This window comes from Rattus norvegicus, chromosome 16 (genome assembly GCF_021556685.1).
Source record: "Rattus norvegicus strain SHRSP/BbbUtx chromosome 16, alternate assembly SHRSP_T2T, whole genome shotgun sequence".
In the NCBI taxonomy this organism is placed as follows: Eukaryota; Metazoa; Chordata; class Mammalia; order Rodentia; family Muridae; genus Rattus; species Rattus norvegicus.
The window spans coordinates 82,882,710-82,907,360 of NC_141549.1; the positions used below are offsets into that span (position 1 = coordinate 82,882,710).

Here is a 24,651-nt window from a genome sequence, read left to right on the forward strand (position 1 = left end):
TTCTTCTTCTTGTTGTTTCTTCTTTTTGCACAACTACTTAACACACCATGACCAACAGCAACCGACAACCACCACCAACCAACCAACGACCCATCCCATCTCTCAGGGCCCTAGCATGTATAATCCCTCTGAAAAGCCCCCAGGATTCCCAAGGTCACACAATCTCAGAAACGATCTGCAGCTGGCAAAACCATGCCCCTGCTAGAGCACAGGGCAAATCGTAGTCAGCTGCTGTGGATAAGCAGCCCCCATTTCCCACACCTGAGGGTAAAATGAAAACATATTTTTATAATAGTTCTGTTTCTTTAAAAAAAAAAAACCCAAATTCCAGAATTCTCATTACAGACTGGGAAATGGAGGAGAAGGACCAGAGAAGGGCTGGCTTCAGAGACCCATGATGTGAGTCTATACACGTAGTCTGTATCTTTCTTTAATCTTGGCCATGCTAAATGTGTTGATGTGAGACTGAATTTCACTCTGAGTTCTGAAAAGCCTTTTCCAGTCTCATGAAATCATCTGGAAATGGATTTTCGTCTGTCTCAGACTCTAATTGTTTAGGTGAAATCTATGCAGTCAATTCCAAACTTCAAGGAAGGCTGTTGAGGACACGCTGAGGCGCTGGGCTGCAGAGTGCAAAACCACGAGTATGCTCTAAAATCTTTTCCTCTCCCCTGAAGCACGTTGGTGAAGTGCTCTCCACTTAATTAAGAAGCAAGTAACCATCCTCAGAGCGTATTAAGTGACGGTAACTGGAGAGCTCGCAAGGAGAAAAAAAGCTAACACAAAATAAGGGCCCGAACTCCCCAGAGTCCTTGTATTCACAAGGCAGCTCATTCAAAATGTCAAATATCGGAAATGAGCTGGAAACTTTGAAATTGCTGCAGGTGACATTTTCTAAAGATCACCTCTTCTGTTGCGTCTTTCTTTTGTGATAGATCATTACCTGGCTTGTGGCTTACACATGTAATACTAGTACTTAGGAGGTTGGGGCAGAAGGATCAGGACTTCAGGAGCATCCATCCATTCGTCCATCTGTCCGTCTGTCTGTCTGTCCATCCATCCATCCATCCATCCATCCTTATATATGTATATATTTATATAATTTATGTATATTTTCATATATGTGTAGTCTAATATATTTACACATATATGTACATCTATATGTACACACACACACACACACACACACACACACTTTTCCCTCAAATAGGTTAGTTCTACAGAAGAATTGAGTAGAAAAGGTCAAGGAATCTCTGTAACTTTTCTTGTTCTGGTGCCATTTCTAGTACTGAAAGAAAACATAGTGACTAAAGGCAGTCCAGGGGACCTCACAATTCCAGGTTATAGTTATCACTGAGATGAAAGCACGGTGGCAGGGGCTTGAAGTAGTTGGTCACATCAAGAACAGAGGAGAATAAATGCGTGTACACCCAGCGCTCAGCTCATGGTTTCTGCCCTTTCACAATCCAAGAGTCAAACTGAGACTGGCACTGCCCACACTGGTCTGGGTCTTCTCACCTCAATTAATACAAGCGGTTGAACAGAAGTATTGGAAAAATGAACTCCATTTCCATCCCTTAAAAGAGACCTAACCTACATCTGGGCAACTTGGGTCCTTGGGTAGTAGAGTCTTTCTGTCCTTCTACACAAAGGACTTGATACACAAAGGACTTGGCCATCAGTCCCCAGCCCTACCTCACTACACCCAGGATCTATAGATCTTTGTGTGACCCATGTCAGTTTCCCTGTAACTCTAAGGTGTGTGAAACCCGTTAACTAAATACTGCAGTGTTAGCTGATGGATCACGATAATCTGTGACATTTTACATACATATTAAATGCATAGCATTGAGGCTTGTCTAGTTCTTTTTATGCAGGTGTATGGATGTTTGCACGTGTGTTGTGGGTATGTGTAGATGTCTGTATTCATGTGGAGGCCAGTGGATGACATCAAGTGTTTTCTCTTGATCAGCTTTCACTTTATATATTGAGGCGGGATTTCTCATTTGAAGCCAGAAATCATAGGTCTACTACCTGGGGGAGCCCTTGCCTCTGCTTTCTAGGTACCTGGCATTCACATGGGTGCTAGGACTATGACCTCAGGTCCCAAAGCCTTACCCACTGAGCAATCTCTTTATTCCCTAAATCTATCTTAATATGTATATCCAGGATATTTAAAACAATAAAATATATAATGGAGGAGTATAATTTTTTTCTTATATAAAACTCTTTGATTTATATTTTCTGAATTTAAAATCACGCAGAGAATTTACTCCAGTAAAAGTAAATATCACTTTTCTCCAAAAATTTAATTGCAGAACTATTTACAGGAGGTGGATATTGGCAATACAGACATCAAATCAAAGAGGTGTTATCATAGAAGATTCTGGGCAATGATGTTTCCATAGTCACCTAAGAGTAAAAATAAAATTAAAAAAAAAAACAAACTCACAGAGGAAAGAAAACTTAAAAAAGCAATCTTTGAAAAGAATGACTTAAAATAATGACCGACGTTCTGACTAATCATTAATGGAAAGGAAGAAACCGTGTTGGCAATGGGAGATACATCAGATAGAGTACTGCATGCTGGGAAGTAGGATTTATCAAAAGAACCCGAAAAGGCGTGAGTAAGAGACTTACATAAAATAGTTTAGTTCTGGTGAGTGTAACTCTGTACAGTTTGAATATTTGGCACTCTGTCGATCCTTGTCGTGGGTATTATTTTATATGTATATTTATTTATATATATTTATATACTTTTAACCTTTAACTAAATTGCTAGTCTCCTGCTCTAGCATTCCTTGTGTCCCTATAGGAGGCATTAAACTCAGTCTTTAGGCCACGCCTGGGTTTTGGCACACAGTATGGAGGGCGGGTAGAGGGTTGTGTCTTTACAGAAGGGTACTTGGCCAGAGGTAAGTGACTATCGTTGGGAAATAAGCAGCCCAGTTCTCGCTGCTCATTAGGGGACACCTTCCTGAATGCAGCAAACCAACTGAAAATGGAGGGAGGGTGACAATTCTTGTGGAGCCCTTTGAAGGTGACTAAGTGTCTGAGATGGCTGGAGTTGGGTGGAGAACTAGGTAGGGTCATGGACAAGTGGCTTCCTAAGGTCCCACAGTCCACCTTGGCTTCCGTCCTTGAACTTGTAGATGTGCATCCAAGTCCCGCCCCCCATGGAGACCACTGCTCAGAGGATAACCACTTACAGGAATCCTGCCACCCCTCTCTTTAGGGCCATCTCTCTGGCCCTGCACACGGGAAGTCTTTCAGATTCAGAATAAGCACCAATGATTAAGAGTCTCCTAAAATCTAAGAAAATCGGGAGGTAAACCGCTGTTACCTTGGTTTGTGTGTATACAAAATCTTTTAAAAAGTAGTAGTTTTGTAGATAACTAATATGTCCTCTGAAAAGGAGTCATCTGTCAGATCTTGAGAGGGAAACAAGGTCATTTTGTTTTTTTTTTAACAGTGGATCAAAATGCCAGGGTTTGGACAGCAACTCATAACATGGTGGTGTTCTTCAGCATGGCGAGAACGGAAAGGTTGCTTCTCAGAGCGTCAGTGTGCCCATCTCTGCAGTGAGTAGAGCAATGCCCGCAGAGCAGGGGTCTGGAAGAGAGTCCGCACCTCTGCGGCGACGGTGCTGAAGGCCTGAGTCCATCCGTTCTCTTCACAGGCACGACCCTCTCTTTCCAGGCCAGAATTGTTCTCGGATCACTTTACCATAGGATAACATCTGTCCAGTTCATCTAGGAGGGGCTGAGCTGGCAAAAACATCGCCCACCTCCGGTTGGTGTTGTTGATTCTTGTTCATGGAAGAGTATAGAAACTGAAGTCACAGCCCACAGGAAAAGAAGTTCCTGGCTATTACGTTCCGTTTCTGAGCCCCTCTGTATTCTTGTTTTAACCTCCTACCTTGGCAGAACAGGACCCCAAAGTAAGAAGAGGAGGAGGAGGAGGAGGAGGAGGAGGAGGAGGAGGAGGAGGTCCCTCCTTCTTGTGCCCTGTCCTAGCTCTGCTAGCTTCCTGCATAGAGTGGGGGGCTACAGCACACAGAGGAGAGCCCAGGCACAAATCTCAAATGACAATACACATTCATCATAAACCTCTAAGCTCAACGATGCCGGAGGGGGGTATGTCACCAACCCCTACAATGCACCTGCCTTCGAGGGAGGTAGGGATAGTAACACTAATGCCACATCATGGAAGAGAAAACAGAAACCAGACTCATGACAGGTTCCTAGCATTTGCATGCATCAGCTCCAGGAGCTTGGTTGAGCCTCAGGGCTCCCAGTGCCTTCTCCTTCATATCTTCAACTTCTGGCTGCCACTGTGTAGAAGTACCTAGCCTGACCGGGAAGTTCACCGCCTCCAGTTTGCTGCCCCTTGCCACTTATGGGAAGCACACTGAGCACAAAGGAAAAAGGGATGACTTCAGCTGATGTGGTGTCTTCAACTCATGGCAGGTGAGACAGGGAATAGTGTGGTGCAAAGTCTCCTACTTGCCAAGGTAGCTGAGGCAATTGGTAACCGGAGGCCATTATGTTTTTGATCTCTTAAGCCTGTTTCCTGGCTTAGAAGCCCAGGTTTGATCCAAAGCTACTTAGAGGTGTAAACAGTAAGTGGGTGGGACTAAGAACTCCTCGGAACAACCAGCGAATGTAGGGGTAACCATGAAGGTAATAATATGTTAAATTTGCAGTAAGAACATGAAAGATACCCAAGGCTGGAGGAGAAAATGGCTGGTCCATGGGTGTGCATGAAGCACGTGACTTAGGAAAGTATGTCTGTGCTCTGGGCTTCAAGTCTGCAGCCCGTGGGCTGGGCATGGTGGGGCTTAAGTGTTCTCTCTCACTCATGGTTGCTCCAGATAGCCAGTTTCCTTCGTGATACAGCCCCTCAGGGGATTGATGCTGCCTCTCCAACCTCTGAGGGAGTTCCTGTCCTCAACAGGGACAATCCTGCTGACCTGACCGTCTGAGTCTCTCTGACATGCTACTTGTCAGCTTCTGTCCAGGTAGATGTTCTGTCCTGGAGCTGTGGTCAGAGAACCCTGAGCAAGATGACTGACTCAGACGGAAGAAAGCCGCTGAAACTGGACCTTCGTGCTCCTCGGAGGGTGACTGGCTTCCAGCGTGTCAGAAACACAGGAAGGCTGGCTCACACTTGGTTATCTCATGATCAATCGCAAACTACTCTTTCCTTCCACACCATCTCCACTACCAAAAGTTTTGGACCAAGGCTGAGTGTGATGGTGCATGTCTATAATCCCAGCACCCAGAAGAAAGGGGCAGGGCAATTGCACAACTGAGGCTAGCCTGTGCTATACACAGTGAGACTCTGTCTAAAAAAACAAAATACCAAAAACCAAAAAATGTTTGGCCCAAACCAGACAGCTGTTTCTAAGGCATGGAGCTCTATGATTGCTACAGGCACTTGGGCCATGTGTCTACAATGTCACCATATTTCCAGAGAAATCTCATCCTGGGGTCCTGAGGTTGGGGTGTATAGTGAACAGGCAGAAGCAGCAGGTTTAAGCGAGGGTGGTAAAACAGGGCTTGCTTGTTATGCTAACAAAAGGCAGAAATCACCTTGGGGTGAACTGGGACAGACACGCGGAGAAGCAGGATCCATCCCTGCACTGTGTATTGTTTGTATTATTCTAATTATAAGTTGTACATTTCCATAAAGGCCGTCTGGATGACTTTCTCTACTTTGCAGCTTACTGTTTCGTGTCTATATATATTTTGAGGCAGTCTTTTAGATATAATTTGCATCTTTTTTTTTTTCCTAAGGATTTACTTCCTATTACATAGTTGAAGCCTTCAAGTGTGGTTTGAAGTTAAAAGGTGTGGGCATTTCCCTTTCAACAGCAAGGTGATTTCTGGGTATAAAACGAGTTGGCTCCTCTCTACACCATTCTGGATTGGTGATAAAAACCTGGGGATGACCAACTCTGGTGACGGTTGTCTTCACAATGATCACAACTGGAACAAATAGAGATGTGAGGGACGGTACACCAATGATCCTCTTGTTCCTCAGCCACATCTTTCTCCCTGGTCCCGCACTCCAGCTGTGCTTGCTTTCCCACTGTTTCTTGTACGTCAGCACAGTAGAGTCCAGATCAGTCTGATAACGGGTGAGGAAGGGGTTCCAAACTGCCGCCCCTCAAGTCTCTCCCGTGGGTGGATGGGAGCATCTCTAGGGACACCAGTGTGCTATTATAGATAACATGGGGTGCACTGTGTTATAGCTTGGCCTTGTGTCCAGTTTTCATTTCTATCGTGTTTTGGACAAGATCATAGGGCCACAGGAGAATTCCACACCAGGAATCTCTGGAAAGTGACTGAACTGAAGGAGCCTGGGGAACCAGCGGGCACATACAACCAATGCTGCTTGCCTTTGCCCGCAGTACACACATGGCTTATCTTGTTCCACAGCAGAGCGTCACATGCATGAGACCTGAAGGTATTGCACTTACAAGGGGATGTGAACGGCTAATGCTCCATTAGAACTAGCAGCAGGTGTTCGTTCGGCCATTAAATAATAATCTTTGGAACCTAGTGAACCAGACAGGGGCACATTCTTTTCACTTTGACAGAGGGGCCGCCAATGCGTCTCAGGGAAGGAAGATTTGCTCAGCTAGGGGAAGTTTAGGCCAAGGCTTTGGGTGAGGTTGGATACGAACTAAAGATAGACAATGTAGCTAACAAAAAACTAGTAGATACTTTGTTCAAGTTGGGACCATAGAATTTGGGGTTTACAGGGAATGACGATTGTCTAATGTTGCAATTTGTTTCTGTGTATGTTGTGTACATATGAGGAACTAAGAAAGGCAACCAGATGTCCTCATGGGTGTGGGCGGCAGGGATATTTGCATTTCGTATTTCCCTCAGCTTGGGGATGTTCATCGGTTCTGTTTCCCTCTGGTTACATCTAAATAGCTCCTCTAGGATACATTGCTCTGGAAGTCCGACATACCAGTGCTTATAGCACACTTGTTTGTAACTCAGTGGCATGAGCCCAGGAGGAAGCATCGTTATTGTCTACTACTCAGGATTTACATATTTATTTAGGTATAAAATGCTTTGAACACTCTGGGGAAATAGGGTTTGGTGATAGAAGAATATTTTGGGAATTATTATTATTTTTTGCATTTTTTAAAGGATATACATTCGTATGATTTTTGCTTCCAAATATATTTTAAGGCTGTTTGGTAAAATATATACCAGACACAAGGCTCAATTTATATAGGGTTTTGCTATCACAGGGAACTCTTAACTACTCAGCTTTAAAAATAAAAGGTAAAACTTTGAGGCTTGACATGCTGTAACATCAACCATGCCCCCCATGCGAAATGGAATGGAGAGGGCGAGGAAGAGGACGGTGTAGTCCTAGTAACGCCCCAGCTGCAAGGTTGCCTCTCTAGTCAGGCTGCAGATGGGGGCAGTGGGGACAGTTTAAAGTGCGAGTCACAGGGAGAACACAAAGTGCTACAGGGCTGTCTGAAAGCTTTCTGCCCATGGCTGAGCACCCGGTGCTCCTTAAAGCAGTTAGAGGGGAGACCCGGGGTGAGGTGGGACCCTGCCTATATGTGAAGAACAAAGAACTCTGAGATCAGGGCCATGGGCAATCTGATCGCTCTTTGTGGCATCTGAACTCCCCATGCAGAAGTCATAGGATGAGATCTTAACTGTAAACATAATTTACACAAAACCCGTTAATCAGAGCCAATCTCTTTCCTCTCTGCATCCTCAGAGTCTGACTACTGATTACCTTCCTTAAATTCCACAGCTGGAAATCACCATGCATGATCTCTCTCTCTCTCTCTCTCTCTCTCTCTCTCTCTCTCTCTCTCTCTCCCTTTTCATGTCTATCACAGGCAGATATATTCTTAATTTCAGCAGTACTGCATAGAACAGAAGAATTCTGGAAAAATACAAGCATAAACTAACTTTTCTTCTTTACCATTTTTAACGGATATACTTACCGCTCACATTCATATTTCTTATATGGTTTACAACATCACAACTGGCATCTTAAACAAGCAAACTCCTTTAAAGGTACCCTGGGAAGTCAAGTTTGAGAATGCATGTAACAGATATAAAAAGTTCATGTTAGCTTGCAGTGAGGTTTAAAGAAAATGCTATGTGTAATGGTTTAAGTTACCAAGGGATAAATTTACCATGACTATTTCTTAGTTTTTTTTTCTTTCCCCTCTTTGTATTCTCTGGGCTCCTGCCAGAACTTTCCATGGGTCCCTCTGTTAGAGGACTGCTCACCTTAGCTTTTAACAAAAACATTCTATGCTAGATCTTTTTCTTGGGGGTGGGTAGCCTTGACATTTCCTTTTAGAGAACCACCTTGTGGGGACCTTGGAGAAGCCCTTTCCTGTCATCACAATGTCAACCAAGGATGTGGCAACAGACCGGTGAGGACAGCAAGGGCATGGGGCAGCTCAGCTGGGGAGAGTAACTCAGGTGAGAGGGAACAGGTTTTGTCTGTCTTTCTGGCCCTTCGAGTTGTAGCACCTTCCACTTGGATGTCTAATGCCTCTCGAGAGTGGGGAGATGCACCCGTGTATAGTGACCTCTAGTTATCACACAATTTATAAAAATATAAAGAACAAAGTGAAAGCTAGGGTCCATTTCAAGAGGCCACTTGGCGGCCCTCTGAGAACAGGGACGTACGTCAGGGCTCACCAGGCCTGTTCCTCGGAGCCGATGTCCTTCAGAGTCAGTCTTGCCAGGAGCTCAGCAAACTAGGAATTGGAGCGTCCACTGTCTACAGTGCAGAGAGCACGGCAAGGGCGAATCCGGTGGAGGGTGAGACAGAAACTACCAGGTAGGCAATAAACTGTACAAGCATTTTGTGAAAAAGAACAAAACCAGGTGCGTGTGGCCACCTCTGGTCCTCAGAGCCGAGTCTGGGCCTCGGGGATGTAGATCTCGATGCTGTCTGCCCTCTCCGTGGCAGAGTTCTGGCGGAACGAGGCAGCTCTCTTGGCTGCCATGAGCCGGCGCCGGGCTTCCTGGCGCTGTCTGTCTGGCAGGTCCAGGGACTTTTCCCTTGTGATGGGGAATTTCCCCTTGGGGGGCTTCTTTGGTATTGGAGGGGGGATCTTCCTTTCTTCCTGAAAAGCATCACAAGTCAGAGGAGGTCAGGGAAGGTCATGGGGAGGTCACAGAAGTAAGTGGTGGGACATCTGAAGATCAATCAGGGGAGATGGTCTGGGGAAGGTTGGAGGGGTGCTCATGGGGAAAGTAGAGGCAGTTGGGGGAGAGGGGAGAGGTCATAGTAAGGTCAAGAGGTCATGGAGAGTCATGTGGAAGTCAGAGGGAAGTGGAGGAGAGGCCATTAGAAGTCAAGGGAAGGGCTGGACTGATGGCTCAGCCGTTAAAAGGTAGGCTCACAGCCAAAAATAAAAGAGTTCAAGGACAAGTAACAAAGGAAGTCAGGGAAGGGCCAGATATGCTAAGTCCTGGAGCCCTGGTTCTTCCAAGTTCTCCTTGACTTCCTGCCCCTGTAGACACTGCCAGATTCGCCCCCATTGATGCTCAGTGGGACAGCTTTATCTTACTGCATCTACCTTTCTAAATCCTCATTTTCAGTGGAGGCTGAGGGCAGTGTCTATGGATAAGAAAATAAACTTCATCTCAGCACAGATATCGCGTTAGCTCTCGCCTGCAGGAGTTCTCCCTCATCCCCACACATACGGATGCATCATCCTACCTGAATGTTAGCAAATGCCTTGAGAGAGTGTGGAAGTGGTCACCTGACTTTTATGTGGCAGGATGTGCATTCGGGAAAATCATCTTATATGGACAAGAACCTCAGGGGGCCCTTGGCTAAATTCTCAATCATGAGCCTAAACCCACATGGATTTTACTGCACATATAATCACATACACACACACACACACACACACACACACACACACACACACACACTTCCCTTAGCTTTGATTCTCAAACAATTCATATTCAATATATATGCACCTTCAGAGAGAGAACTTGGAAACACTGGAAATGTATACAATGCAGAGAGGACTTGTGACTATTTCATGAAGACCTTTACACTGGGATAGTATTACTGAAGGCAAATCCAGACCTCTCCTGGATATCAGGAGACTCCCTCCAAAGTAGAGAGCTCTCATCTGCGTCTCTGCATTTAAGCTGTGTACAGGAACCAGAGCAGTATGTGCCCATGCCCACCGTGACCCCTGATTCTGGAAAGGTGAGAATCAGTCTCAGTATTTGAAATTTGTCCCTAAGGCTAGAGGCTATCACATCTTTAAGGTGTGAACTGGCCCCTCTGCACTGGGGTGAGTGTCTTGAGCAAGGACATATTTCACAGGAGGAGACTTGATCCCTGCGGGCTTCTTCCTGCTCTTGGTCCCTTAGAAATGTAAACTTCAGGGGCTGCTATCTGCGTGAGGGTTACATGTCTGATCTCATTATTGCATTTGTGTGTTGTCTCCAGGTCATGTGGACTCGCTTCTGGGTTCCCCATCCCTCCCACTATCTGCTAGGAGGAGTTTCTTCATTGTCCTCAGGGACATGTAAGACTGGCGTTGAGCCTCGCTAGCCACCAGCAGTGTCTGAGGAAGCCCAGACAGTGAGCGCCCTCAATGGCTTTCATCCTGATCAGTAGCTACTCACTCTTGCTTATGCACTAAGCAGTACTTCCCCAGACTATTATGGGCTGTTTGCACTGTGACTTGATTTTACTTCATTTTGAGTCTTGTGCTTTAGTTTAGGTCTCGAACTTAACAACCCCACTTCGGCCTTTGAAGTTTTGGGAACCTCATATACTACCATCGCACCTAACTGGAATTTTAAATAGAAGAATCACATTCATTTATTGAGGATACGTGTGGATGATGTGCGTGGGTGTCCACAGGCCGCAGTGCCTTTGTGGAGGTCGGAGAACAATGTGTAGAAATTAGATCCCCCACCATGTGGATCTTGGGGCCAGCCTCAGAATGTCAGACTTGGTGGCAAACACCTTTATCCACTGGGCCATTCTGCTGGCCCCTTTAACTGTAATTCAATTTAATGGACTGTATCTGTCTGGAAAATCCAGACCTTGATTACTTCTCTAGGGAGCTTGTAAGTCCACACGTGCACAGTGCTCTCCTGAGATGATGTCACCATGAAGCAGAGAGCCAAACTCAGATTTAATGCAAATTTTCAGCCTGTGTAAGGGTGAAGCCCCATAGGAAGACCACACCCTTAGACTGCTCCAAAAGGTTTAAATGCAGTTTTGGCCTTAGCTCCCTACGTGTACCAGGAAAGTATATTTGGATAGAAGGAGATTGTCATCTTAGCCGGATCTAAGATTTTACCTGTGGGAGGCCGACTAAATACAATCCAAACAGACATCGGATGAAAATGAGCCCAGGTTTATCCCTGGAGGAAACTAGATTACAGATGTAGGGATCTTCCCTGGTGTCTTTGAGATGTCTGTGTACTGGAGATATAGCAAGACACCCACTGCTATTCACGCACCCAGTATTCCAATCCTGTCCATTTGTGTAGTGCTTGTAACATCCTGCCCTACACACGCACACACACACACGCACACATACACAAACTGTTCCTGTATCAATAACTAAAGGTGGAGAAATCGGCTATCCTCTGGCACTGGCCTACGAGCGTAGTGCTTAGGACCATCACGCCACGCAACTGCGTTACCTTTCTCTCGGGCGACTCCATTATCTTCCAGTCATTGAGCTTCAGCTGGTGCAGTTCATCGAACTTCATGCTGACATCTTCCACAGACAGCTGCAGCATATCCCAGTAGCCAGCTAGATCCTGTGATGTCGGTCTTGGCATGGCGCTGGGGTCCTGTGGGCACACGGGGAAGTTAGGGGGTCTGCTCCCTCTTCTGTAAGTCACTCAAGGAATCAGATCAGGAGAGGTTCCACTCACTTGAAACAGGGTGGGAGACTCTCCATGACCCCCATAAAAGTTAACCTTAGCCCAGGCACGCGCCAGCAGCTTACAAACACGTCACACACCCCTTTAATGTTCCAACTTGGAAATCCTGGGGGTTGAAGGTAGCTCGGCTGTAGAATGCTTGCCTAGCATGTACAGATTCTCTGGGTTCCATCCTTCAAATGGTTCGCAGCTCGAGAAGGCAGCAGAGCTATGAGACTTACTCAGAAGGGACAGACTACCCGTGGTTAGACCACTAGGATCACAGTCATTTACTTCATTGTGTTTATTTTGTTGGGTCCCAGCTCTAGTTCTGAAGATGACTTCAAAAGGTGACATGACTTCAGTTTCTTCCCATAGAGAGTCAAGGCCAATATCTTGAAGGAACAAAAGACTCACAAACACCACCTGCCACTTAACTCAGCCTGTCCAAGGGGTGCCACCCCACGCCATCCACGGACAGCGCCTGGTCTTGTTCTCAGTCTAAGCCGCACCTCACTTCTGCACAGGGTATGGTCCAATTGGTTCTCACTGTAATAGTCAAGTGACAATTCTGTGTACGGTTCCCTTGACTTAGCGTGTGGCTGGCTCACCCTGTAGACGCACACGATCAGACATTTATTCGGAAGTGCTTACATTGTTCAGGTTTCGTCAGTGGTTTGGGTTGAATGTTGTTTGGTTCACAGCTGATTTAGCTTGAGTTTCTGTTCACATGGAAACTATACCTGTTAGGCACCATTGCCTCTTCACAGTTCACAGGCACCCAGATAACAGCCTGTGCCACCAGGGAGGGTCACAGGCTAGAAGGTGAACTCACACAATGTGTCCCTTTCCTCCTGAGTGGGATTCAGAGCTGGGCTCTGCTGTTCTTACAATGAGCCACTAGAGGGCGACTTCTGTCCATGCTTCTGCCAAGCTAAAGCCGACTCTGGCAGTGTAAACTTCCTTCTAAGATTTCTGTCTTATTCTGTTTGAGTGTGTAGGAATACCTTACGCTATAGCCACATCAAAAATTGCCCACATCTGCTCGACTTGAAGATGCCTGGGAGGGGGGTCTGTCTTTCCCTAGAGTCATTTTTTTATACTTAAGGATGGGCAAACTTCCTAAATATCTGCCCCAGCAACCATGAACTGTGGTTTGGAAAACAAGTAATATGTTCTGTCTTCTGTTTATGTCTCTCACACTGCCCTCAAACGAGGGTCTTAGAGATCCCAAAGAGAAACAAAAAGAAAAATAGCCAACCAGATTTTTTTTTTTTTAACTCGAAAGGCATCAAAGATGTGAGGGTGGATCATTTCAAGGCTAATTCAGCTGCATCTGGTGCAGACGAGAGGCCCGTTTAATAGGCTCAAGGGTAAGCATTGTCCTCCGTGCAACATGATCTATACTGAGATGCTGCAGAGGCTGCCTGGCCACCCTGACTACAGCTACCCAGCCCGGCATTCTTGATGATCAAGCCAATCTCGCATAGGCAGTGTGTGGAGGAAGGCAGAGCCACACATAATAGCCAGACATTTATCTAGTCTCATTGCCCAAGGTCACAAACCTCCCAGATTGCCCTTTAAATGTACATGAAGCTTCACACCAAAGCTAAGCGTCATGATGAACTTGAATGGGCTAGCAGGGAAAATGTTAGAGAAAGCATTATCCTTAATGACCCCAATGAAGGACCCGGATCTGCAGCTCTGAGGGGCCGCACCTGCATATGCAGTCGAACGCGCTCAAGTTCAGTGTGCTCATGTAAGTTAACAAGCACAGCACGGTCAGAGCACCTGCTGCCTCCGCTGTGACAAGCCCAGCAGAGCCTTTTGCCTTTATGGAGAATGTTTGGTATTAAACGTCAGGACTGTGAAATTCCCTATGAAGAACTGTGGATACGATTCATGTCTCTCGTGGAATTCTGAGTATTTTAGTCAGAAGAAACCAAACAATGTGTGTGTGTGCAGTAAATGGGTACAGGCGTATGTGGATATATGAAGATTAGCATGCATGAACATACATGCAGATGTATAGATATACATACATGGATACATATTCACACATATACATAATTTACCTATACATACATATATAGATAGAGAGATAAAAAGATATAGATGATGTAGACATATAGAGATGTACAGATATAGATTAGATATAGATATAAAGAGAGAGAGAGAGAGAGAGAGAGAGAGAGAGAGAGAGAGAGAGAGAGGTATACAGATGAGTTTCTCCTCTCTTTGCTAGGAAGACCCGGGATCAATGCCAACTGCATTCATAAGTCTAGTTCAAGACACATTCACTCTGTGACATGAGACACACACACTCACTATAGGATCTGCAAAGGCCAAATGACTTCTAAGATTTCTTCTTAATCTCTTCACGTGAACACACATCTTTGCTAGACACACCCCCCCCAACCCCATTGATTTTCTTTCCTTGTGACCTCGGCCACCACAGCAACTCATTCCCTACCTCCTCTTCTGCGTTTTTCTCTGGGAAAGGCAGCAAGTAGAGGAGGTACACAGTCAGATTCTCTCTCCACCCGCATGCCCTACTCAGCCCCAGCCCCAGCCGCAGCTGCAGCCCCAGCTTGAACCTGCAGCCTGGGCCTAAGACATGTGAGTTGCTAGGGCCTGGATGTAGATAACTAGGGCTAGGTGTGTGAGCCTCGGGTGGGGTGCACATCCCTAAGGATGGGACGTTGGTCCTTGGAGCTATGTGTGTGGCTCTCCAGGGCAAGATGTGTGGGCTTCTGAGAGTTAGGAATGTTTCCAGGGCCCAGAGAATAAGTGCCCTGAGGTAGGGTGTAATCAGGGACAATTTGTGGGCCTCCAGACTTGGGATGTGGGTCTAGGGCTGGGCTATGTTCTCTCCCATCCCTGCTTAGGGGTGCTTTGACCAATGAGGAGTGTGATGGTCTGCATGAGACTCACCCCCATTGGCTCATATGTTTGAATTCTTGGTCCACACTTGGTTGAACTGTTCAGGAGAGGAATAGGAGTTGTGGCCTTGTTGGCAGAGGTGTGTCACTGGGGTGCGGCTTTGAGGTTTCAAAAGCCCATATTGCCACCATTCATGGTTAGCCCTTTCTCTTCCTAAGGGTTGTGCCTCAGTTTGTAAGCTTTTAGCTACTGCTCCAGTGCCATGCCTGCCTGCGGCCATGTTCTGACCCATAATGATCATGAACACACCCTCTGAAACTGTCAGTTCCTAATAAACTCGTTCTTTTATAAGTTGCCTCAGTCATGGTGCCTTGAAAAGTCACAGCAACGGAAAAGTAACAAAGGTTCTGTGACCACGCACGCTGCACACACCTCAGGGTTTATGGGATGGGGCTACCATGCCACTTACCATGTTCTGCTGACAAAGCCAATAAAACTGCTGGAACTTCTGGGACATGAGCAGCTGGGCACTTCCCACAGCACTCCTGATCTTTCCTAGAACTGGGAGACACAGGGAAGATTAAGACTCAGTCGATCATAACAAAGCAAGAATGTCTGGCGTTCAGTGAGCTGGGACCAGAACCTCCATCCATGCTTTTCCACTGGGGTTGGACCACACTGAACACATCCATCAGCTGAAGTTCCCACTCCTTCCCAGCTCATGAGGATACACGAAGACAACCAAACGCTAGCTATGAGGGTCTTATCACTGGGTACTGGGGATGATTTAACTCCATAAGGCAATGGACTACAGAATCTCCTTATTTTGGGTCCTGAGTTTATTAGCTTTGATATTCAGGCGAGTCCTTGGAGTTGGGACTCCAGAAGACCCCAATGACTTACTCCAATGCTAACTCCTTAATTTTGAGAGAAACACATTGGTATTGGTCATCTCAGTGAATTCAATTAAATACCAGGGAACTGAGGGTGGCTATCTCATAGCAATGGTGGGAGATGTGTCTCAATCTTGGAGGAGCTACTAGGAGGCAATCACACAGGAAGGTCACAGCATGCTTCCAAATCAGCCAGAATCACAAGCCATGTGGTAGGTCAGACTCACTGGCCTATTAAACCCCTTTGTGAGGTTAATGTCACCTGAGTAAGCCTTACTCAAGGTTCCTCTACAAAGGATTCCCAATCCTCAACAACTTTATTATATAGTAAGCCAAATATTAAAATTAAAAATAATGAAGAGTATGCTTTTATCCACAAAAAACAATTTAACACATGGTGACAGCTTCTAGATTTAGACCGGGAAAATGGAAGACTTTGTCTTAAGAATGTATAAGGAAAAAGCTCTGTCTCTTGCTCCAAGAAGCCCTTGAGCTTCCTCTTTGTCCCTTCTGTGCCTCCCTGTGATTGCTGCATGATTCTGAAAACAGTTGCGTTGTGGATCCCACCTCACGTACGCCTCAGAACCTCTGGGAGTCATTGGGAACCTTTCTTCCTGCTGGATGCTTTTTATCTCTGCCCAGCTTCCCTCACTAGCTTCAGCTCCTATGTCACCCCAAGAACCTCGACTGTGTAGTTTTCTAGACTCCTCTCTCATCACTACCAGGCAATCAGCCTCAGTTGCCTGTGAGTTTTCCTTTCGGCTCCCTTGCTGAACATCCACTCACATCAGGCACTTGAAACAAATCACTTCTGGTTTGCTGGCTGGATCTACTCTCCCAGGGTTTTCAGGAAGAGAGCTCTGGTTAGCACCTGGCTGCTGAGTGCTCAGTTTGGGGAAAGTAGCCAAGGACAAGGAGGACAAGTGTCCTGGAGTTCTGTTCCCCAGAAAACAGAGGTGAGAAACCCATTGCTCTGCTTTGGAGAGCTGTGCATTGCAACTAGCTACTCATACACTTGAAGTTTTATCCAGTAAAGTAAAAGAGCTTTCTGACCAGCAGAGGACCAATAAACAGGAACTATGGCAGCCCATGGTGCTCTGTACCAACCCAGCCCAACAGTCATCCCCAGCGGATGATGCTGAGTTTCAGAGACACACCCTTGGTCCCTGTAACTTTCCTCCTTGATGGCCAATTTCCAAAAGACCAGTGATGGCTATGGCTTGTCCCAGGGTTAGTTCTTTGAGGGCTGAGGATGCATTCAGCCCAACAGTCCATTGTTAGAATCAAGTGAGGAGTGGGTTTGAGCTCCAGGAACTCGAAGACTAAAAGAAACATTCTACCGGCGCCAGAAGCTGGCATCCCAAGTTTTGACCTGATAGGCCAGCCGTAGCTGCTTCCATACTCGTCCTTGGCCTGACTTGAGGGAAGAAAAGACAGAGAACTCAGACAAATGTGATGAGACAATGTAAGATAGCACTGTAGAAACAGTAGGCTGGTAAGAAGGAAGTTTAAGACTTGGTGACTCAGAGGTTGGTCACACAGTCACATGCAGAATGTTCAAAGCCAAGGTTCCCCCCCCCCCCCCCATTGAATATCATGTGCTCCTGAAGTGAACATTCTTATTTGGGTTTTCTTTTCTTTCTTTGTTTCTTTCTTTATTCCTCTCTTCTTCCCTTCCTTTTTTGTAGATTTTTAGTCTCTAAAATGTGACCGTGGAAAATTACAGGTTTGGGAAAGATTAGAGAAAAGTCTAGTACACACCCTTGTCTGTATCTCTTTTTTTGGGGGGGGGTTCTTTTTTCCGGAGCTGGGGACTGAACCCAGGGCCTTGTGCTTCCTAGGTAAGCACTCTGCCACTGAGCTAAATCCCCAGCCCCTTGTCTGTATCTCTTAAAGCGAACAGCTGAGGCTGTGAGTGACTGCGCACACTCTGGAGTCACCTGAAAGCACGTTTGAGCTGACCAGAGGGCAATATAGTGACCTCCATTGGATGGAGACAAGAAGAAAGGGGAATGGAGAAAGACTGGATGCAGAGGCTTCTGGAGGTGGGTCAGGTCCAACAGCCCTTTTTAGAAATGGTTAGGGAAGGGCGTCTGAATTGGTGGTGAATTTCAGATTACTTTGGATTTGGGTATATTTGCTTACATATAATGAGGCATTGGGAGATGGGACCTAAGTTTAACCACCAGATTTCCTTTTGTGTGGCCTGTCCTATGAGGTCAGGTGTAGAATTTTCTACTTGTCCAATCCTGCCGCTGCTCGAGGCCTTTTGAATTTTGGATTTTCAGATTTGAGTTCAGCTGTGTTATGAAGGGGGAAGGGGAAGATGCAGGGACAGAGAGGTGAAGGTGGGCTGGACTGGGAACAGAGTCTCAAAGAGGGACAAATATCACACCATCCTTCATTCATACCGGATGCCCTACAGGAGCAATAGGATCAACAGCAGTCTTGGTGTCTAGAAGATGAATACTTTGTTTCTAGAAGGTGGAATTCCTGTTTCACTGTATCCTGTAACACAAGTGACTGATAATATTCAAAGGGGCTCATTTTAGTCAAACTGTTACTATGAAATTACAGAAGCCAGGAATGAATATTTTTGTGTTTTTTAAAACTAACTTTGTTGCTTTAAATTGTAACACAAAAACCCATTTGTTCTATGAAATTTGAAGTTTAAATACCTAATCTTTTTATTCCCCTTGAAATGGAATTCTGCTGAAGTATCCACGAAAGGCTTCCATTTATAACCTTTAACACAATGCTATACGGCAATTCTCGGTATGGATTAATGAGGTGCAGTCATTGTCACAGGTCTAAATTAGGCAGTGCCAGGGAGATAAAGCACACTGGAGCGAGGCTAACGAGCAGCTGCTAATGGCAGGTGAACTCGGCCACTTAGCGAATAGGAGTGATCCTATCTGAGACCTATATTGTCAATAGCTCCCTGTAATTGCAGGGAATTTGAAGAGAAAATTCAATTTATTCTTTACCATTACGGTTGCCTAATTTTGTCAGAGTTTCAGCAGTGCCCTCTTAAGAGACGTAGATAAGGACAGGTACTCAGCAGAATGCACATTTTCAATGAACCTGATATAACCCTGGCCTTTGGTGAACAAAAAAGAAAAAAAATTGGATTAGCTGCTTTGGTGCTGGATTTATTTTTTCACATGTCTGGTCTAATTTCTAATTCTATGAACATTTGCGATGAAATCCCAGCAACATTTTAAAACTCAAAGTGGACTTTTATAGAATTTGCAGAGTTGGTATTGACATGTAATGAGGCATCGGCAGGGTTGTTTGGTATTGACAGCCTCTCTTGGGATTCCCTGGTTATTAATTTTATAGCACCAGAGGTGGCCAACTGCTCCCAAAAATTTCCCTTCAGGCTCCAGGCCCATCTATTTCTGGTTTCTTCTAGATCATGAGCATCTGATTTAGTTGCCTGGTTCATCAAAGGCTCTTCTCATACTTTCAGTAAGACTCCGGCCAGTTGATGACAAACTGGGTACACTCTTTGGCCTGGCTCCTGCTGGAAGTCTGTAGGCAATGGGTAGACATCATGTTACACAGGGGCGTGCAGAATCCTGGCCCAGTAGAGACAGGGGCAGTGTCTCTTATGCTTTGTGTGTCTTAACTATGGGCTGTAGCTGGACATTCCCATCCACAGACAACTGTCGCCCCTCATGTAATATGACCTGGGAGATCCCATGCCCAGCATCAGATCCCACTCTGGTATTATGTGACTCATGACTCTGGTGGTTATTTTTCCCGACTGTGAAAGGCGATCTGGGATGTCTGATCTATAAAGGTCTCTCTGATTGCCTGAGCTCTCGGCATCCAGTTGGGGAATGTTCAAGTGAGCAGACGTTTGTAGACAAGGAACCCCAAACCCATCCCAAGACCTGACTGTACATGTGCTACTGTATGGAAGTCTTGAGATGCCCCCAGCTCCATATGGTCATGAGATATTTAGGATGTTTTTGTTTGTTTCAAATGACTTAGTAAGTTTTGGCTTCATTACCCGTCCTTACCCATCTGGTTTAGTCAATATGACCATTGTTAAACTCTAGTTTTGCAGGAGTTTCTGTTATGTCTTAAATATTTCCATTTTTGTATCAAAAGTGAGAGGCCTGCACAGTAGGCCTTAACCCAAATCAGTCTGTATTTGGCTCAGACTAACCTTTATTAGCCACACAGCACTGAACAAATCTAGATCCATTCAATCAGTTCAGTGAACTGTGATTACGAAATTATAGTTGGGGCCAGAATTATTTCATGCAATGGAAATTTCAATATTCAGAGCGCAGAGTTTTGGCTTAATAAGCCGTTTAATTTAATCTTAATTTTAAAAGTGTGGAGACCAATGACTGTTGCTAAAATAAGACCTAGACTCGGAGGTTATCTTAGTTTTAAGCATTGTTAGGGAGATCCATGAACTTGATTAATTCCGGGCTAGGTGTATGTGAAAATCATGGCAGGTGGGAGCTACAGCCAGAGTTCTGTTATCTCGTTCTCTTTGATCACAAGAAGACATGTGTGCCCAGGACAGCAGAACTTAGGGATAGATCAGAGTTTCTACTCCCTGTCTCTGCACTCAAGGCTTATGGCGTTGAAGTCATGCTCAGTGGGTGAAAAAACATGAAAGCCAAGACCATTTAGCTACTGTTTCAGGGTTAGCACCATATGAGGCTTGCACTCCACTGCGGACACAGACCAATGCCCTGGGGTCCTGGATGTGCTTATAATGTATGAGAGGGATATGAATGTTGCTGTTCATTAAGATCTCCTGCCTTCCTTCCCTTTCTTCTTACCAGTTATTTGTGGAAGTCTGTGTGTGCGGTACCACCATTGCATAAAACACACTGATTGCAGTCTCTGCCTTCAGAGACCCGGGAATCTCTGGGATACTGCAAAGACAACCCTTGAGAAACATCAATCCCATTGTGGTACAGGATGACCCTTCTGCCAGGCAGGTGGAAAGGGCAATGCTTAAGTGGTTGTCCTTTCAGGATGGGCCAGACCATGGGCTCCTGCTTCTAAGCTCTGTGTCTCTTTTGTGTCCTAAGTCTCCATTTCTTTGACCCCCATCTGTTTTCTGGGCCATCAGATTATGGTTCGAGTTCACCTTGTCACCTAGGAGTTTCCTCTCAGACCTCTGAAGCGTTTTATCCACACTTCTCTCATTATTCTGGTGTCTGTCTTGCTCTTCCTGATGAAGGCTTCTCCTGGTCCTGTGTCACTCACGCCTACCTTCTATGTGGAAGCTTACTTGTTTCTTGTATCATTCTGGCCTACCAAGAGTGGCTTGGCCATTGAGCGCTCAGCAAACTCTCGCTGGGCATAAACATCACTTCAAGAGTCCAGAAGATGACACTTACAGTTCATAGAAAGTTAAATAGCACATTTAAGAGACTATAACCAGGAGGTGGGGGCAGTTTACTCTGATCTATAGTTGGCCTAGAGGGGAGCACTTTCCCAGAGCCAATGCAGTCAAGCACAGAGATCTCACACACATCACGGCTATGAGGATGGATCCTACGGCCACTTTAGTGACACGTAAGTACTTTTGGGACACAATAGGAAACAGTTTTCTTGGATTCCCCCAAAGAGAAAAAATGATAACCTGTGACTGTACTCCAGCCTAGACACCTTTCATACTTAGGTATTTACCGCTTATGTAAAAAGGACTGACCTCCTCTCTCTGCATTTCCACAGCCCTGTCACAATGACCTTGTTGTGTGTGTACTACCAGCCTAGGCATTCTCCATGGACCATAAATGGTGTCTCACGGCAGTGGTGAATCAAAAATGTCATCCCAGGTTGGGGTGAGTGGGCCCATATTTTTCTGAAACAGCCGGGGAATGGGGACAAGGTGAAGATGTCTCTGGAAACAGAGCATCTCAGATACTGAAACTGTAAACATGCGATGCAAAAGCCGGTGTGGGTGTGGGCGGTGGTGATGGGGAACCCCAGTGTGGGAGAGGGCAGGGGCTGATGGGGAACCCCAGCAGGGGAGTGGGCGGTGGTGATGGGGAACCCTAGCGTGAGAGTGGGTAGGGACTGATGGAGAATCTCAGTGTGGGAGTGGGTGGGGGCTGATAGGGAACCCCAGCATAGGAATGGACAGGGCAGGGCTGATGGGGAAGGGAACCCCAGTGTGGGAATAGATGGGGGCGGGGGGGGGTGATGGGGAGCCCTAGTGTGGGAGTGGGCGGGGTGATAGGGAACCGCAGTGTGGGAGTGGGCGGGGCTGATGGGAAACCCAGTGTGGGTGTGGGCGGGGCTGATGGGAAACCCAGTGTGGGAGTGGGCGGGGTGATAGGGAACCGCAGTGTGGGAGTGGGCGGGGCTTATGGGCAAACCCAGTGTGGGTGTGGGCGGGGCTGATGGGAAACCCAGTGTGGGAGTGGGCGGGGCTGATGGGCAAACCCAGTGTGGGTGTGGGCGGGGCTGATGGGAAACCCAGTGTGGGTGTGGGCGGGGCTGATGGGAAACCCCAGCACTTTCCGTGCTCTTCCCGCAAAGTTACCTCCATTTACAGTGCTGAGCACTAAGGCACATGTGAGACATGCTTGCATAGACCTGGCAGACAGTGCATGGTCAGTAAGCACTGTTTTTTATACGATGTATATATAATCCATGGGAAAGTTATAGCAGAGACTAAGCATGGAAAACAGAGTAAGGTGGAACCTGTTGCTTTACAAAGGGAGCAACCACTGCGTCCTTATTTGCATATTCAAAAGCGGATCGGAACCTTTAGAATGTTCTAGAATGACACGAGTTCAAACGATGTCCCGCTCCTGGCAGGTGATGCGATGACTACAGACATGTATGACTCTCCTTTTGGTTGTCAGATAAACGGACTCCAAAGAATTAAAAGAGGAAAAAAAAAAAAATCCAGGAATCCCACATTGGTGGAAGGGAAAGGCTGAAACGCCAGCCAGAGGAGGACCTCGCCTAGAAGGCAGAGACCCCACAGGGTTCTGACAGCTTCCACCCTTACATCTTCCGGGTTTCGTTTCATCTTTTCTATAAATGTGGCACTGCTACAGAAGAAGCAGAGACAAGGCAGGGGCTCTCTCTTCCTGATTTGGCCAAATTGACTGAATTCGTTTTCCTTGGTCAGTTTGCTTACTAATTTCAGGAGTGGTGGGTTTATGGACAAACGACTATTCCTGAATCGTAATCAATCGTCTCTTTGTTCTCCTCCCACCTCTACCCCCCTTTCCTTAGAGGAGTTCTCTTTCCTCATTTCTTCTCTCCCTTCATTCTAGGCTCCTTCCCTCAATTCCCTTCTCCCTCCCTATACCATTCTTTCCTCCTCTTTCCTTTTCTTGCTCCTCCTTTTCTGTTTCTCCACCCCCCCCACCACACCCGTACCCTCGCACCCTCCCACACTCTCCCCAGCCCCAGCCTCAGCCTCTGGGAAGCACATTTCCATATTATACCACTTGATTCTACTTCTTGGTGGCAGATTTCTTCAAGTAAAAGAGAGGGAGGCAGACAGCGAGTCTTTTACACTCTGTGGAGAAGCAGGGACTTGAGAGCCTGGGGGTTTGGACAGGTCAACACTGCGCATGCTCAACTGAGGGCCCTGCGGGTAAAGTCCATCTGCGCCCTGCGGTGGGGAATTCCTGCTTAGTTTCAGTGTTCCTTGGGCAAAATGCAATTAAGTTATCAGAGAACTGGTTAGCGGAATATGAGGTGAAGCACACCACGGGGGTAAGAGTTAGCACAGTTAATCTCACATCCAACCAGCAGAACCAAGCAAAGCAAAACTGAAAGACAATTGTGTCCTGCAGGGAATGGCTTCTTGGGATTGAGTGGGGGACAGCAGAGAGCATTTCCTTTCCATTTGCTCGAACGTGGAAGGGTTATCTCCCTACTGATACTGTCATTGGTTCAATTGCCTCCCTGAGAAGTTGCCTGTCTAACGCGCTGTGGGGAAAGGCAAGTTCTTACTTTCTTCGGAGAGGTCATTTTCTTCCGCTTCCCTCTCCATCTCTTTGCACCAGCCTTCCATCCTCTTCGTCTCTGTGTGCAGCAATTTCAGAAACCACGAGCCATCTCTTCGGCACGGAGACATCCTCCCGGTCTCCACTGTGTCCAGGGATGGCTCCAGCCAGGGATCCGGTGGCGGCAGAGTAGAAGTGTCCACCTGTGTCCTATAGTCCTCCCTGTAACTGAAGAGGCCCTGCGTCCGCACAGTCCTCAGTGCCCCATACTGGGTCGGGGTACTGGGCTCTGAATGTCGCTGGAAGGAGGATCCGAACTGCAGGCCCTTGTCCTCCATGCTGACATGCCCAGGGAAGCCCTCCAACTCTAAGTCAGCCTGCACAGCAGCTGTGACGCTGTTGGAACGCTTGAAACGGCCGTGCCTGGGAAAGGAGGGAAGCACAGAGGAAAGATGCAGCCTCATCCTGCAGATCCTCAAGGGGACACCCTTGAGCCTCATCACCAACTCCCCTAGACCCTCATGGGGATACCCCTGAGCCTCAGCACTGATACCAACTTATAAGTCTAACTCACTGTGCTTGAGTGTCATTGTGAGGAACACAGGGTGTGACAAATGAGTGGACTTCAATATCAATAACTCAGATTCTAGGTGGCACCCATTCACCATTCAAGTATATTGAGTGGTGTTCAAAGGCTACCTTTATTAGAGTAGTGGTTCTTAACCTTCCTAATGCTGTGACCCTTTAATATAGGTCCTCATGTTGTGTGATTCCCCCCAACATTTTGTTGCTACTTCAAACTGTAATTTTTCTACTGTTACAAGCTGTAATGTCGATATCTGATATTCAGGATATCCAATATATGACACCCAAGGGGGTCATGACCCATAGGTTGAGAACCACTGCTCTGGAGACATGCCAAGTTTATGAGCTATGTCCTGTGCATAAGGCAATGCCTTCTGTAGATCTTTACGTTATAATGGGAAGTTCTTTGCAGTC

General features: G+C 46.4%; 2 protein-coding genes across 4 annotated transcripts in view; one reads left to right on the top strand and one right to left on the bottom strand.

The window, feature by feature from the left end:
* The window catches only part of Erich1 (glutamate-rich 1), a gene marked incomplete at its 5' end in the record, with an annotated part of 52,793,804 nt that overhangs the window by 52,012,150 nt on the left and 757,003 nt on the right, over window positions 1-24,651 (top strand).
* The window catches only part of Dlgap2 (DLG associated protein 2), a 710,212-nt gene continuing 687,851 nt past the window's right edge, over window positions 2,291-24,651 (bottom strand). For 3 of the 4 annotated variants that reach the window (XM_087587398.1, XM_087587397.1, XM_087587399.1), the window contains 4 exons: window positions 23,660-24,075; window positions 15,277-15,368; window positions 11,700-11,852; window positions 2,291-9,136 (listed from right to left, as the gene is read on the bottom strand). In XM_087587398.1, coding sequence (XP_087443524.1) covers window positions 8,918-9,136; window positions 11,700-11,852; window positions 15,277-15,368; window positions 23,660-24,075 — 880 coding nt within the window. In that variant the 3' untranslated portion in view covers window positions 2,291-8,917. 4 annotated transcript variants of the gene reach the window in all.